The sequence below is a fragment of the Oncorhynchus nerka genome, linkage group LG24 (genome assembly GCF_034236695.1).
Source record: "Oncorhynchus nerka isolate Pitt River linkage group LG24, Oner_Uvic_2.0, whole genome shotgun sequence".
In the NCBI taxonomy this organism is placed as follows: domain Eukaryota; kingdom Metazoa; phylum Chordata; class Actinopteri; order Salmoniformes; family Salmonidae; genus Oncorhynchus; species Oncorhynchus nerka.
Window position 1 is genome coordinate 32,365,766 of NC_088419.1, and position 17,479 is coordinate 32,383,244.

Here is a 17,479-nt window from a genome sequence, read left to right on the forward strand (position 1 = left end):
AACGCCTACCTTCATCTCCCGCCACCCCTGTGGTATTCACCAGGGTTGGGGTCGATTTTCTTTGTGAATTTAAATGGAATTGTAATGGAATTTAACCCAACCCTGGTGTGGACCGATGAGGGGGGAAAAACAGGCGCTTAATTATATATTATTTTCGGCTGCTTGTGGTAGGCTGTGGGGCATTCACCATATTATGTAGAAGGATTGGGTGCTTACATGTATCCCATCCTCTTAGATCTGCAAACCCTGAATAATTTGTGTCAAAGGGTAGGGGATAGGGACCAAAATGGAATGGGGCCCATATCTCACCCGCTTAACTGATTCTAGGGAAGGTTGCTAAAGCCATGGAGGTCCCATCAGTAATGTCTTTGGTGCAGGTTACAATGGGGTGAGGCGCAGATGCAGATCTCATCCGTCTTCCATTTGATGTATCATAAGCGGAGCAGTGCACACACACACATGGAGGTCACTCTGACAGCGCTCCAGAGTTCCTCTGTGGAGATGGGAGTAACTTCCAGTAGGACAACCATCTCTGCAGCACTCCACCAATCAGGCCTTTATGGTAGATTGGCCAGACAGAAGCCACTTCTCAATAAAATGCACATGACAAACCACTTAGTTTGCCAAAAGGCACCTAAAGGACTCTGATCATGAGAAACAAGATTCTCCTGCCAAGATTGAACTCTGGCCTGAATGCCAAGTGTCACATCTGGAGGAAACTAGGCACATCTCATCATCTGGCCAATACCATCCCTACGGTGAAGCATGGTGGTGACAGCATCATGCTGGGGGATGTTTTTCAGCGGCAGGGACTGGGAGACTAGTCAGGATTAAGGAAAGATGAACAGAGCAAAGTAAAAAGAGATCCTTGATGAACCTGCTAAGGACCTCAGACTGGGGTGAAGGTTCACCTTCCAACAGGACAACAACCCTAAGCACACAGACAAGACAACGCAGGATTGGCTTCGGGACAAGTCTCTGCATGTCCTTGAGTGGCCAGCCAGAGCCCAGACTTAAATACGTTCGAACATCTCTGGAGAGACCTGAAAATAGCTGTGCAGCGACACTCCCCATCCAACCTGACAGAGCTTGAGAGGATCTTCTGAGAAGAATGGGAGAAACTCCCCAAATGTAGGTGTGCCAAGCTTGTAGCTTCGTACCCAAGAGTCGAGGCTGTAATCGTGCTTCAATAAAGTACTGAGTAAAGAGTATGAATACTTATGTAAATGTGCTATTTTAGTTATTTAAATTTTATACATTTGGAGAAATGTCTAAAAATTTGTTTTTGCTTTGTCATTATGGGGTATTGTGTGTAAATTGATGAGAAAAAAAACAACATTTAATCCATTTTTAAGGCTGTAATGTAACAAGAAGTGATGGGTTCTGAATGCTTTCCGAATGCACTGTATGTATAGATTGCTTTTTAATACTGCTACAGTGCAGTATTCTTGATTTTATTTTTACATTTGAATTGCTTGACATTTGACTGCATTGTTAGGAGCTTGCAAAGTAAGCATTTCGCTGCACTGGCATAACACCTGCTAAACTGTGTCCGCGATCAGTGGACTTTTATTTTATCTTCCAGTTTAATTTCATACAGACAAACACACCTCGTGTCTGCACTCTATGAAAAAAAAAAAGCATTGGATGCATTTGTTTACTCCAGCTCACCTCCAAACACAATGCTTCCTTGTGTAATAGTGCGCAAAATGCCCCCGTTACTATGCGAGGCAGGGAACGTCCTTTGTTCGCCGCTAAGGAGCTGGGGACAGTGCGCTCCACAGAATGGAAGGAAGGCCTCGCATTGAATGTCTGTGTGTCCCAAATGACAAGCTATTCCCTGTATTCCCTGGCTCTGGTCAAAGTAGTGCACTATGAAGGGAATAGGGTGACATTTGGGATGTATTCTGTTACTTTTTTCCCATTGCTTGAGGAACAATGTGTCTAAAAAGGTCAGCCTTTGTTTGAAGGCCATTGTGAGGCGACAAAATCACTCACAGGCGTTTTTGGTCGAAAGCTGATTTGTTTGAATAAAGTAAATGTGTCACTCTATTTTTATCACACTCTTATTATGTTTTTTCCTTCCACCAGTGAAGTTTTTTTAATGAGTTTAGGGGTTATGCTTTTCATGATTTTATAGGGGTAGGATTTTACTAGACATGCAGTTCACAGAAACAAAGTTTCAGACTATTATATCTCAATTGTGGCCTATTTGAAGGATTAAAACCTAGACTTTGATAGTACGCAGTTCATATCACACTCAATTGTCGAAGTGAAAGGAACGATACATCACTGAGAAAAAGGTATATAGGCTCCAAGTCAATGTCACTATACTCTAACATCTGTTGCTATCTAGCTCAACCCCTCTCACTCTCTCCACCCACTCTCCCTCTCTCCTCCTGCAGCTGTGTACATGTGCGAGTGGGAGAGGACCAAGCCCAAGGCACCTGACTCTAGCGAGCAGGTGGCGGAGGAGAAAGAGGGGGCTGCGGTTGGGGGCGGGGAGACGCCCCCAGGCTCAGTGGGGATGACCTACGAGCTTTGCGCTGGCCTGGTGGACAAGGCTGACCTGTCGCTGGAAGAGATCGCCAGGCAGGAGGTACTGGAGGAGTGTGGCTACGACGTGCCAGTCGCCAAGCTGCGGAGGATCACCTCATACAGGTGTGTGTGTACCTATGGCTTCGAGGTGAATTTTCCCCTAGTTACAGGTCTAGGATCAGCTTCCACTCCCCTAATCTTAAACTTAAAAACTTCTTAGGGATCAAATCCCGTTAACGGGATCGATTTGACAACATTCGGTGAAATGGCAGAGCGTCAAATTAAATTATTAGAAATATTTCACTTTCATACAATCACAAGTACAATACACCAAATTAAAGCTTTACTTCTTGTTAATCCAGCCACCGTGTCAGATTTCAAAAAGGCTTTACGGCGAAAGCAAACCATGCTATTATCTGAGGACGGCACCCCATCAAACAAACACAGACAAAAATATTTCATCCTGCCAGGCTTGACACAAAACTTAGAAATAATGATATAATTCATGCCTTACCTTTGAAGAGCTTCTTCTGTTGGTACTCCAATATGTCCCATAAACATCACAAATGGTCCTTTTGTTAGATTAATTCTGTCATTATATCTCCAAAATGTCCTTTTATTTGGCGCGTTTGATCCAGAAAAACACTGGTTCCAACTAGCGCAACATGATTACAAAATATCTAAGTTACCTGTAATCGTTCTCCAAACATTTCAAACAACTTTCCTAATACAACTTTAGGTATTTTTTTACGTAAATAATCTCTCAAATTTAAGACTGGATAAACTGCATTCGATAGTGGATAAAAACAAAGTAGAGCGAGCTTTCAGGTCGCCAACCACAACACTAGACTCGACCCTCGTTCTGAACAGCCCTACATCATTACACAAAGGAAAAAAAAGATCAACCAATTTCTAACGACTGTTGACATCCAGTGAAAGCGATAGGAACTGCAAGCAAGTCACTTAGAAATCTAGATCCACATAGAAAACTTATTGAAAAGACTGTCACCTAAAAAAACAAACATTTCCTGGATGGTTTGTCCTCGGGGTATCTTCTGCCAAATAAGTTCTGTTATACTCAGACATCATTCATAGTGTTTTCTATCCAAATCTACTAGTAATATGCATATCCTAGCTTCTGGCCCTGAGTAGCAGGCAGTTTACTTTGGGCACGCTTTTCATCCGGAGGTGAAAACACCACCCCCTAGCCTAGAGAAGTTAACCGTTAGTGAGGAAAATGCTAAACTGAGCCAAGATCAGCGTCTAGGGCCGTGTTCATCCTACACGGCTCAACACACCCATTGCTTCATACAGGCGCATACAAGCACACACACATGCATACGAGCATGCACATATATACATTGTGTGGCTATGCAACATACAGTTGAAGTTTACATACACTTAGGTTGGAGTCATTTAAAACTCGTTTTTCAACCACTTCACAAATTTCTTGTTAACAAACTATAGTTTTGGCAAGTCGGTTAGGACATCTACTTTGTGCATGACTCAAGTAATTTTTCCAACAATTGTTTACAGATTATGTCACTTATAATTCACTATCACAATTCCTGTGGGTCAGAAGTTTACAATACACTAAGTTGACTGTGCCTTTAACCTCTTGCTTCTACTCGGGACGCTTGCGTCCCAACTAGAGCTCTGGAAATGCAAATGCGCTACGCTAAATGCTAATAGTATTAGTTAAAACTCAAAAGTTCATTAAAATACACATGCAGGGTATCGAATTAAAGCTACACTCGTTGTGAATCCAGGCAACAAGTCAGATTTTTAAAATGCTTTTCGGCGAAAGCATGAGAAGCTATTATCTGATCGCATGTAACACCCCAAAAGACCCGCAGGGGACGTAAACAAAATAATTAGCATTTCGGCGTTACACAAACCGCACAATAAAATAGAAAACATTCATTACCTTTCACCATCTTCTTTGTTGGCACTCCTAGATGTCCCATAAACACTATTTGGGTCTTTATTTCGATTAAATCGGTCCATATAAAGCCTAGATATCGTTATATGTAGACTGTGTGATAAACGAAGAAAACATCGTTTCAAAACGTAACGTCATTTTTTAAAATTCAAAAAGTCGACGATAAACTTTCACAAAACACTTCGAAATACGTTTGTAATGCAACTTTAGGTATTAGTAAACGTTAATAAGCGATAAAATTCATCAGGAGGCGATGTAAAGATCATTAGCTGTCCGTCTGGAAAAATGTCCGGCTAGAAACTCAACGAAAATATCCGGTCCTAGACCTGAGGAGATACGGTGCCCTGCATGTGTTTGACCAAGAAAAAACTTGAAGGGAAATGACAAGACTCTAGACACCGTGTGGAAGCTGTAGGTACTGCAACCTCAGTCAATTAATTGTGGTTCACCTTTATCAATGGGTTCAAGTAGCGCATGGATATATTTTCCCATTTTCAGTGATCAGTTTTTCCTGTGCTTTTCGATGTAAATGCCGTTCTGGTAAAGCCACAGCAGTGATTTAACCAGTTTTATAAACGTCTTGAGTGTTTTCTATCCACACAGACTAAGCAAATGCATATACTATATTCCTGGCATGAGTAGCAGGGCGCTGAAATGTTGCGCGATTTTTAACAGAATGTTCAGAAAAGTAGAGGGTCGACTTAAGAGGTTAAACAGCTTGGGAAATTCCAGAAAATTATGTAATGGCTTTAGAAATTTGATAGGCTAATTGACATCATGTGAGTCAATTGGAGGTGTATCTATGGATGTATTTCAAGGCCTGCCTTCAAACTCAGTGCCTCTTTGCTTGACATCATGGGAAAATCAAAAGAAATCAGCCAAGACCTCAGACAAAAATTGTAGACCTCCACAAGTCTGGTTCATCCTTGGGAGCAATTTCCAAATGCCTGAAGGTACCACATTCATATGTACAAACAATAGTACGCATGTATAAACACCATGGCACCACGTAGCCGTCATACTGCCCAGGAAGGAGATGCGTTCTGTCTCCTAGAGATGAACGTACTTTTGTACGAAAAAGTGCAAATCAATCCCAGAACAACTGCAAAGGACCTTGTGAAGATGCTGGAGGAAACGGGTACAAAAGTATCTATATCCACAGTAAAACAAGTTCAATATCGACATAATCTGAAAGGCCGCTCAGCAAGGAAGAAACCACTGCTCCAAAACCGCCGTAAAAAAGCCAGACTCCGGTTACAACTGCACATGGGGACAAAGATTGTACTTTTTGGAGAAATGTCCTCTGGTCTGATGAAACAAAAATAGAACTGTTTGGCCATAATGACCATCGTTATGATTGGAGGAAAAAGAGGGAGGCTTACAAGCCAAAGAACACCATCCCAACCGTGAAGCATGGGGGTGGCAGCATCATGTTGTGGGGGTGCTTTGCTGCTGGAGGGACTGGTGCACTTCACAAAATAGATGGCATCATAAGTAAGGCCAAAATTCACCCAACTTATTATGGGAAGCTACACATGTTTAATTTTGTTATAATAAGGTTGGTTGCAACTGGAGAATTGGTGTGGAAATCTGTTGCAGCTCACTCAAGTCGACTACAAAACCCGCAATGCTCTCTATGGGCTGGCTGGCTGGCTAGCTAACTAGCTAGCTAGATAAGGAGCTAGAAAACGTAGCTACACACAATAATGCCAAAGTCAATATCATCATGTGAAGTAGCTAGTTAGCTGTGCAACCACCTAAACAAACTGCACTATCAATTTAGGAGTCTACAATCTCGCCATGTTCAACCTGCGGATTGTGTGCTTCACAGAGTTGAGTCTGACATTTGCAACGGCACCATGCATTTTACACCCTGGACTGAAGACAGACAAATAGGAGAAATGTGGTAGACCCTCTGTTAAATTACAAATTTTGCGAGGTAGAAATTTTGCAAAAAATATGATCAATGGTTCATTCGAGAGCCGACAACCTCCTGCGTTATGACATTGGCCAGAAATCTGACATGTACAGTATGATAGTAGTTTTCACAATCTAAAAGTAATCTTCCTATTAACTTCCAGTATAGTGAGAGTGGCTTCATCACAATGCTATGTCAGACCGGTTGTAGTTCTTCCTGCGTGAACGGCAAGAGCTCAGATAAACATGAATTGACCCCGGGAATCTATAGAACATCTCTGAGATGCCCCAAAATTATATAACATTCAAAATCTTTATTTTACGTGAGCGAAGGCACCCCTTCTGATATGACCAAAGGACCCTCAGTAACCCTTTACATTCGTGCGAATTGGCCTATGAAAAATGCATACGCATGGTAGCAATTGAAAAGGAACAGTTTGGTGATGGAGAAGTTATTAGACCAAAGTTGAGGACACTGCTGTTCACCTGACTTAAGACTGAATCCAATGCACTTTAGATCTTATGTGCATTTTATATTCTGTACTTTTCACTCTATTTGTTGATAACGAAATCTGAAAATACTCTTGATACATTCAGTAACATGATAAGAATATTCCTGAAAAATGCGTAGTAGATGCAACATAAGACCAAGAACTAACTGATGCCTCCAATTGGCCACACACCTCTCCAAAGTGTGCACAGTTCCTTTTATGATTTCAACTATAAGATACTTTTTTGAGCATTCCTAACTGTGCTGTTGAGGGACTAGAGCAAGCACACTTGTAGTTGTTTTGTTTGAAACACAGCCCTCTATCCCCGCCATCACACCATTACTGTCAGGTGCCCATCATTTGAAAGCTTGTTCTTTTGCCAACATGACTAGCTCAGTTATAAAATGCCATCATAGTGTTTGGCTTTCACGGGGCAATTCAGAGAAACAGATTGTAATTTTGGTGCGCGTAGAAAGGAGTCATGCATGCATTCAGGTGTTTCGTGGCAAATTTTCTTCACAATAGACAAATATGTGACTAACCGAGAAGCTCAATCTTGGGTAAGGGCGCATTCACACTGGCGACGCAGTCGCATGCAGAGCTGGCGGAGGATTATGTGCTATGTGTAATTTGATGCGGAGTTTGATATGCGTTTAGCGCAATGTTCAATCCCTGTGTGCTCCCTTCGGACCCTCTCTCCTCTCCCATCTCCCACTTAGTTTCACATTTATCTGTCAATAAAGCACATACGACTATTTGCATGAGCATTTGCTTGCATTTCCCTGTCCACCCACGAACCTACGGCAACGTAACTTGCTGAAGTCGTATCTGCATCTGTAACATAGCTATTCTGCGTCAATGACAATGGTGTTCGTTTACACTTTTATCTCCTTCCACTTCGCCGTTGTTTATCGCGGTACAAGTGATGACTTGCTCTATGTTGACTCATTTAAAGGAGCAGTCCAGTGAAATGTGATTTTCCTGTTTTTGTATGATATTTCCACACTGAGGTTGAAATTAACAATGAAATTGTGAAAATTATGAGAATACCCTTTTAGTGTAAGCTTTAATTGTACTTTTTTTTGCCTGGAATTTCAGCCCCTTCGGGTGGGATGGAGTTTTTGGCCCACAGCATGACAACACAATCTGATCTGATTATTCTGAGCAATGACCAGTCATCTTTTATTTGCATGTGTCCTCTTACTTTGAAAGGGTACACATGGTACTCTCTAGAGCAGGGGTGTTCAATTCCAGTCCTCGAGGGCCTGATGTCACAGTTTTGCCCCAGGTAATACACCTGACTCCAATAATCACCTAATCATGATCTTCAATGCAATTTGATTAATCAGCTGTATTTGCTAGGGATGGAGTAAGTGTGACACCAATCAGGCCCTCGGAGTTTCTCAGTCCTGCTCTAGAGTCTAGACCAGGGGTATTCAACTCTTACCCTACGAGGTCCGGAGCCTGCTGTTTTTTAAATTCTACCTGATAATTAATTGCACCCACCCAGTGTACCCTGTGGAACTGGCTTCATGGTCCAGAGTTGAGTTTGAGGGGTCTAGATGATCATGTCTGCCAATCAGGGCTGTGTATGTAAGTGTATAAAAATTTGTATCAACACGCCCAAATCAAATTCTATTTGTCGCATGCGCCGAATACAACGAGTGTAGACCTTACAGTGAAATGCTTACTTTACAAGCCCTTAACGAACAATGCAGTTTAAGAAAAATATAAACAAAAAAGTAACAAGTAACGATCAGACTGAGCATTTTAATGGCAAAAGGAGGCTCAGGGAAAAATGATAACTATATTTGGAGTTATTTCCATTAAATACACAGTGCTCTATTAGACATACGGTGAAGATTTTAAAAGTACAATTAAAAGACTGCATTGATCCTTAATACATTTTTTATTTGTAGCGCGCTTTTCATTAACACAGACATTTACAACACACTGTACATTAGCACCAACCTTAACCAGCTATTTGACCTTAACTGCATGTTTGAGCCATCACCAGCTTGTTCATAAAGTGATATAAAGCTTAGTTTATAAAAAACAATCCACTCAGTTGTATTGTTTGTATGGTAGTGTTGTAGTTTCATTTATTCATGTAGGTAAGACTAACAGGAAAAGGAGATTGTATCCAGGGCCTTTTGGAGTACAAACTATCCATCCATCAAACAATTACAAATGACAGTCTGTTCTCTGACACTGTAGAACACTGCAGCGAAAAACATACGTAACCGCACCTCCCCCCTCCCTACCTATGTTCCCTCCACCTCTAGAGTGAAGACTTCCGTTCTTCCAACATGCCTTTTGATTTGACCCCACCAGCTCCACCACTTGTTGTGGTGTGTTTATCAGCATAGTTATGCGTAGGTTTCTTCCCGTCTTATTAGATGGGTATCGTCTTAACCCCCATGGCTAACCCCATGGCCCCCTATGAGGGAGTGCCATGACAAAAGTACTTAGCTTGAAACACTGTGCTCTGGGTGCTTCCGTGGTGACAGGCGCCCACAGGCCCCAGCCCTTTTGGGTTCACGACTGGCTAACAATGGATGTTTGAATTCTTCCATAGTGGCAAAACAAGAGCCAGACAAACGAATGGTGTCTGTGTGTGACGTCTCAGCCGTAAGCTGGGACAATTGATTCCAGAGTAGTAAAATTAACATTGTAACACTTCTTTTTGTAACACTGCTTTAATAAATATTTTACACATTTTATTTTATTCCAAGGATGTGATTTTTCTTGCTATGGTGAAACCATTCTCTGTTTAAGTGTTATGGAGATTGAATTACCCGTAAACCAGTATAATATTTTTTTCTGTGCCATCCTGATCACATTCAGGTTGAATGTTTGTCAAGGTTAAAAGGGTTCAATGGTCTGCACACCTATATGTGAGCTTATTTAATAAAAATAATTGTAAAAAATAAAAGAAAGTTCAGTTCCAGAGCTTTGTAATGGTATATCTATATCATACATTACAATTGGTGTAACATTGGGAAGCTATGCTGCATTGAAAGTTTATACACTTGTAAACACAGTTTTGAGGAAAAGCCCTTAAAAGATGTTTGCGGTAATTTTACACTGGCTAGAGAGCTCTTCTTTGTTTACACCCATTTCGCATCATTCACACCTTTTAAGAAAACACTTTGAAGTTTGTAGAAATGTTAAAATAATGTGGGAGAATTTAACACGATATGGTAGGAGAACATCCAAAGAAAAACCAACCAGAATTGTTTTGAGAGAGAGATTATCTTCTTAGAATGGCAAGTATAAAGACCCTCGCTTGAAAAACAAGAAAAGGGCGTTAATAGTGCTGTTTGCCCATCTTGACGCCGTAGCCAGTATAGATTTCCTCAAAATCGTCAGAATTAATAAGGGAACTCAACAAATCAGTCATTATTTTTTACGTTTTTGCCGAGGTGGTCTCTGTTGCAACATTTTAAATCGAATTAATATATTTGGTGCACTATTTCTCCAGTGAGAGAGTGTGCATGAAAACAAGTTGTCTATCGTTGAATGACAACAAACACTACATTGAAGAATCCCTACTGTTGACCAACCACCGACGAAGGGGCGTGGACTTCTGCTTCCAAATATCAGGTTTCCTCGAGGAGAAATGTTGTGTGCGTGAGCAGCCAGAAAAAAAACCTTCCCGAAGACTAAAACAAACAAAAATGTGGTCATATATGCGCAAACCGTTTCGGATGGGGAAACATGCGGATGCCGTTAGTCCTCATCTTTTTAAGAATTCACATGTAAAACATGACTGTCTATGACAATATGCTAAACAGAGGAAGAGTGTGGTAGTGTAGAAAACAACCAAAATATTTCAAGATTTAAAGTAGTGGCCTACAATAAGGAATACCTCCAGGTAAAATACACTTTATATAGTCCTGAGCCTTTAACCTGACTTTGGTGCAGGTCATGTTTTTCTTCACATTATTGTCTCTGGTAAACACACTCTGTATATGAAATTAAAATGTTTATTTGTTCGCATGACCAGGATACAGCAGGTGTAAACGTTACAGTGAAATGCTTACTTCCTCAACAGCACAGTGTCAATAAAAAAAAAATGTAAATGGTGTCAATATAAAGTGTCAATGCCAGTAGAGCAACAGAAGCCTGTGACATGTGGAGTTATAGACATGACCGACAACTCATGTCCATCCCCGCCATTATCTCAGCCAATCATGGCTAGCCAGGAAGGACCCAGTGCTTTCTCCTTGGCTAAACTAGTCTTATAATTTAGCATTCATATTTACGGATCCCATACAAGTTTTAATTAAGGGACATGACCGTTCACAAGTTCAAGAATGCAATGCTTACAACTTGTCTAATCGTCTCTGCTAACTGAAATGTTGATTTGTTTCTAAATCAGACCATGATCAAACTACTAGCTATCAAACTAAGACTGGGGGGGGAGTAGTATGCGAAGTAGGAATTCGCATAGTAGGGGTAATTTTTATACAGCCGTGGTAAGAAACATTTAGTTGTAGGGTTATTGCTGTCGGAAGAGCTAGTGACCTAGCTGTGCATACTTCACTCTGTTTCGCATTTCTTTGTGAAATGCTATCCTGGCGCAAATAGACTTACGGTCCTTTGACTGTGTGTAACCTCTCTCGGCAGGTCCGGTGTTGGCGTGACGGGTGCCAAGCAGACCATGTTCTACGCCGAGGTGTCGGACGAGAACTGTGTGGGTGAGGGCGGCGGCGAGCCACAGGAGGGCGAATTGATCGAGGTGGTGAAGGTACCCCTCCACGAGGCCATGACCTTTGCCTATGATGAGAGCATCCCCAAGACCATGGGCGTCATCTTCAGTTTCATCTGGTTCCACAACAACATGTCGCCCAAGTACAAGATCTCCACCAACGTTTAACCCACCCAACCTGTCCCCTTCCCTGCCCCCTTCAGCCTGAGGTGGAAGTTGCAGTTAACCACAGATCTGGGATCAATGACCCTAACCCCTAGGTCTAATCTATACAATTAGGGGATGGAGAAAAAAAATCTGACCCTTTGTCAGTGGTTAGAGACAACTTCAATCTACTCCCAATCCCTTCGCCTTTGCCCGTATCCATATAAGTTGGCCCCAGGGGGACCGTTTTTTTCTCGTTACTAACTGTTATTTTTCAGAGGTTTGTCTCATTCTTTTTTTTTTACGTGGTCTTTAGTACTTTTCCTCTAAAACTTGCCATATGCTGGTGGCCAGCAGCACTTTTTGTTGTTAGTTTTCACTGTAAATGTATTACCTTTTCCTCACTGAGAGGTCCAGGGTGCAATCTCACGAAGATGGCTACATGATAGCGCTCTCGTTTGGAGCTGCTTGTCTACCGTTGATTGAATCATGTTCCAGGAATGCAAAAATGTTGTTGCTTAGTCAGCGCCAGGGCTTATTACATACGAGGGCCGTTGCTGAGTCTGTTCGATTACTGCAGCTGGTTCAGGCGCGCCTTGCTTATTTTCTCCACAATCTACTCAGCCTCGAAGCCAGTGTTTCCCAGTCTTGGAGCGGTGATGATTTTATTCCAGCCCAGCACTAACATACCTGATTCCACTAATTATTATGGCTTCATGGTCAGGTGAGTTGTTGCTGGGCTAAAACACAAATCTGCTCACCTTTTGGATCCACCAGGACCGGGATTGGGAAACACTTCTCTAAGCAATACTTGATAGCTGGTAGTTTGATCATGGTCTGATTTTAAAACAAACATTTCAGTTAGCAGAGGTGATTAGATAAGTTGTAAGCATTGCATTGAGTCCAGGGGTGTCACTACAGTAGTGTGTGCTCCTATGAGGTCCCATTAAGTTGTACGTTCGATAGAGGCTTCTTTTAACTACCACGGGAATATGACCTACCTCTACACTGGGGAGATTTATTACAGTAACTAATGTTGTCACTATTCTAGCACCACAATACTCAGTATCACAATATTCGAAAGTATTGTAATATCATGATACTTCTGAGTATCATGATACTGAGCATTTTGATAACACTAGTAACCACTATATCATTAATTGGGAAATTGTGAGAACCCTCTGGTGGACAATTTCTCTCACAATTATACCTGCATGTTAGCAGGAAGGCTTCACCGATATTGGCCGAGATCAAGAGCGTTATGTATATCTCAGACCGTGTTTTTGAGCAGGGTCAATGTGAGTTTTGTTTTAGGAAACTGAAAACCTAGCTTGTAACATGTAGGAGGAAGTTTAGCATGCTACTTGACCCAGCTTCCTGGAACAGCACCCGGAGCCCTTAGTGTGTTTTGTGATCCCCCTTGTTGTTTTGAACCTGACGGCAGGGGCGGAAGAGTTTTGTTGATACCAGCACCGTCTGTGAGGCTTGAAGTAAAATGGTTGCGCTTTTTAACCTGTGAATCTGAGAGACATGGCCCAACAGTTAGACAGACCCCTCTTTTCACTATGCCTGTTTTGGCCAGACCTCTTCAAAACACCCCCATTTCCACAGAAATCAACAGCAGCTATCCAAGTCTATGGTGGTTTGAAACTAGGGTTGCAATACAGGTTTTCACAGGTTTTTCAGATATCCCGGTTGGAGGATTCCCAGCTGGAGGATTCCCTCCTTCATGATTCCCTTCAGTTTTACTAGGAAATCCTCCAACTGTGATTTCTCAAAAACCTAAGAACTCTGGGAATGGTTCTGGGATTTGGGACAGATGGCGCTTAAGACAACAATCAATCTCAAAAGCACTTGCTTAACATCTCAGGTCCAGACGGTTTCCCCCCCCTTGACGAGGTAACATTCAGGGATCACCATTCTGCACCGTCTTAGCCATATACTTTTTAACCATTGTGTATGGTGGTGATGTAGTGACATTTCTATATAGTTTGCAAATATTATGACCTGTTAGTCCTAAATGGTGAATTGACACATCTTCTCATGAAAAACCTTTCTTTTGGCAACATATTAGTGTGTGGATTCATGGCCCCTTCCACAATAAGTTGTTAAAAATCGATGAAGCGATGGTGATATAAGGATCAAAACCAAATAGTTAGCGGTTATAATTCAATTTCAGAATGATTGAAAATAAACTATTGGCTTAAATAAGTATCTTGGCTTCCTAACCGAAGGCTTAACAGCAAGGTCTAGTAGTTGGTAGAATAAGGAAACAGCAAGTGTCACTTTCAAATGTTCACTTGTTTTGGACTTGTACAGCTAGCTACCTAGTTTAACTTTGAACACAAGCTTAAGCTTTATCTGAATTGGCCTGTAATTGCATTCTGGGTGTCATCATTCCATAGCCACGTAGGTCTTAACTTAGCAGTTGATGTAACATCAAAATATTATACATGAACTTTGTTTACATTTTGTGAAGACTGGCTCGGTTTCCCAGAGTTGTAAAAGAAGCCAGTTATTACATTTGGTTAGGGGCAATTCCATGGTGACGGGTAACTCAGATTTTTACTTTCAAATGTATACTTAACAAAAACCATTGATTTCAAAGTTTAACACAACTCTATACATGAGGACTACTTTAAACAATTTCCACTGAACATTTTACAAAAACACATTTAAAGGAAGAACTGTGCAGGTACAAATTTTGGTAACCGAGTGAAACTGAGGGAGATTTTACTGTAATTATTTTACCAAACTTTAATCTGCAGTTTTCCCTTTTTTTTTTTTTACGTACTGTGTAATTTATTCAAAGCAGTCATTGTGCATAGAGTTGTATGGTTTGTTACTTTGATATCAATAGTTTTTGTTTGGCATACATTGTAAAGTGATAAATCTGAGACTCAGCGTAATTCTGTCACCATAGAATTGCCGTTATCTGATGTCTTCTCAGAAAGAGAACCAGTTTAACACCAGAAAATAATGTATTTTTTTGCCCAGCCAGCTGGTTTGATGGTCCAACTGTTACAAACCACAGTTTATCTTTCGAATGAACAATTAATCTGTAAGGCTCTTACTGCACTGTTACATCAACCATACATTTCCTGACAGATTTGAGATGCAACTAATACACTCTAGTCCACTGCTGTTCGCCGTGTGAGTAGCACAGCTGTTGTTCGGACTCAATATTTGTGGGGAAATCAGAGTAAAGCCCAGGTGTATATCACGTTGAAACGAGTGACCTCTATAATAATGGTGTGTGGATAGATGGAGTATGTCAGTAATGATGATGCTGTTAGATAGCAAGGTAAACTGTTAAATCGTTTTAACCAGGCGTGTTTGCCTTACCATAACATTGAAAAGGGGGGGGGGGGGGGGGGCTTGATCAAAGTCCTATTGACCTCAAAAGGACTGGACTGCGGTCTTCCATAGCCAAGGTGGGCCCTTTCTCCTGAGCATGTAGTTTTCCCAAATTATTCTTCCTCCCTCTATTTGGAATAATTTGTCAATCAAGTATCAGGATTGCATGGTTTTTGCTGGAATGGCTAGAATTTATTTGACAGAGAAAAAAAGATGACCCTATACTCATGCTAGTCAGCTTGATAGTTTTACAGTTTATACAAATAGAACAGACACATTTTTCTTTACTCTTTCGCTCTTGAAGGCTTTAACATGTATGAGTTTTGTCCTTCCTTTGCGCCGCTGATTGAATCATGGTAAATATTTACAAGGTAAAATTGGGTTAGGCGTTGAAGGCTAAAAGTGTTATCAGGGAACTATTGTAACTTAGTTGTCTTAACCATTACAGTTTCTCCCGTAAAGATGGAGTCCACTGTATGGGAAACAATGTCCGCCACTGTCCCCTCCATGGACGTTGTTATTGTTTGTTGCTTAAGTGGAGGTGAGGAGCGTTGCCCCAACGTGGTTTTAAAAAAATGCAGTACATATTCTGATGTTCTATCGTGCGTGCAATGATGTCCGGAGGGGAAAACAGTGTTCGTTGTTTGCAGTGACTTCTTGTTGTTGTAATATCAAAAACGGATATGACTGTTTAACCATTAAGGAGCCCAGCTTTAAATCTATAACCCCAGACGTGAACACACTGTCCCCTCTGCCTTTGTTCCTATGAGACCATCTTTTATTTGATGTCTGCCTTCATTCAAATCCAGATGAGTTAGATTTTGGTAGATTCATTGACCATGCATTGTCCCTGCGAAGACAAAATCTTTAACTGAGAACTCCACCAAAAGTTGTTGTTGGCGCTTACCTCCTACCTTTTGGATGGTCTTGATTTGTACAGCTGTAACTCATATGTGTTTTAAGGACTAATACTCTGTATAAGTTTACATAGCAGTACATTGGTGCCTTATGTCATAAGGTATCAAACCCTTTCACTGGCCCAATCTGTAATTTTAACAGCCTAGTCACTTTGTTTGGAAAAGTGAGGGATGGGGCTTTGAAGTAACCCCTCTGAAATTCATAGACTGACCTACAGATGCAAGGAGGGACAGTCAGTGAGAGCAACATGATCATTTAAAGGAAATATTTTGTAGCTATGCATTGTTTACGACAAAGATGATACATCATGGAGTAATACAATTGTAGATTTGGGGCTATGATGGAGTAAGACAGTTGTACCAAGTTGGGTACATATCATTAATCGAAGTTACCATTGAAAGACAGAACATACAGATTGCGCCTTTAACTGAAACCTATAAGCCATCAACAGTTTTTTGGTGAAGAGTCCAAATTTCTTAAAAACATTGCCAGCACTGATGGTCTCTCAATCATGTCAATGCTGGATACTACCATAACATCATGCGGCGATTATACCTCCATCACCGTGTGGCAAGTAGGCATGTCACACTGCATCATTGTAGCGCATACAGCATCGATGGCCTATGTGAAGAAGAAGAAAAACAACGGGAAAAAAATCTGCATTTGGCGCGTGCTGGCATGCCCGTAAGGCACTAACATATCAAACGTTCCATGAATATCGGAAGTGTCCATTTCAGTGGAGTTCTCTTTGGGATAGAATGCATCTTATATCTCCCTTTCAATACATACTTGTTTGATACCACTTTTTTGGGTACTCTGTCTTGATATTGCAACTGCAACTTTTTTTTTTTAACGGTACCTTTCTGAGAGCATGGAATATTGTTTTGTGATAGATGAGAGCAAGACAAAAAAATACATTTATTTTTCATTTTTTGACAATTCAAATGCTTGACGAGTATTTTCAGTATCCATTGCAAGCAACGAGGTTGTGACTATCAGTTATTGCTTATGTTCTCAAGAAAGGGTGTTTAAATTGTAGTTTCTATTTAACGCCCCTGATTTATTTTAGTTTATGCATTTATTGTCGGTTATACTGCAAAGCAATTTGTTAAATTGTGAATTTTTTTGTGTGTCTTACAACGGAATTAGTGTTTTCTTTGAATTTATTCTCTGAGAAAGGATATCGACAAAGTTAAGTGTCAATGTTTCTTATCAGAGTTTTTCTGCTTTATTTGGAGTGAATTCATTGTGGTCCGTGTTTGAGTAATATTTCATGTTTTATATGTTTAACTTGATTTCGTAATTGTTCTTTTTCAAATATTTCACAATAATAAAAAAAACCTACTTATGGCACTTGGTGCAAATATATATATTTAAATATTATATTTTGCATGTGCACTAACTGTTTCATTGAACTGCATTAAGTGTAAATAAAAGAGGGTTGATGCCTAAATCATG

The 17,479-nt window shown here is 40.8% G+C and overlaps 1 protein-coding gene across 1 annotated transcript in view; it reads left to right on the forward strand.

Moving 5' to 3' along the window:
* nudt14 (nudix (nucleoside diphosphate linked moiety X)-type motif 14) overlaps window positions 1-17,479 on the forward strand; it is an 87,003-nt gene extending 69,524 nt beyond the window's left edge. The window contains exons 4-5 of the mRNA XM_029631568.2: window positions 2,406-2,661; window positions 11,521-17,479. Coding sequence (XP_029487428.1) covers window positions 2,406-2,661; window positions 11,521-11,770 — 506 coding nt within the window. The 3' untranslated portion in view covers window positions 11,771-17,479. The remainder of the gene's footprint in view (window positions 1-2,405; window positions 2,662-11,520) is intronic.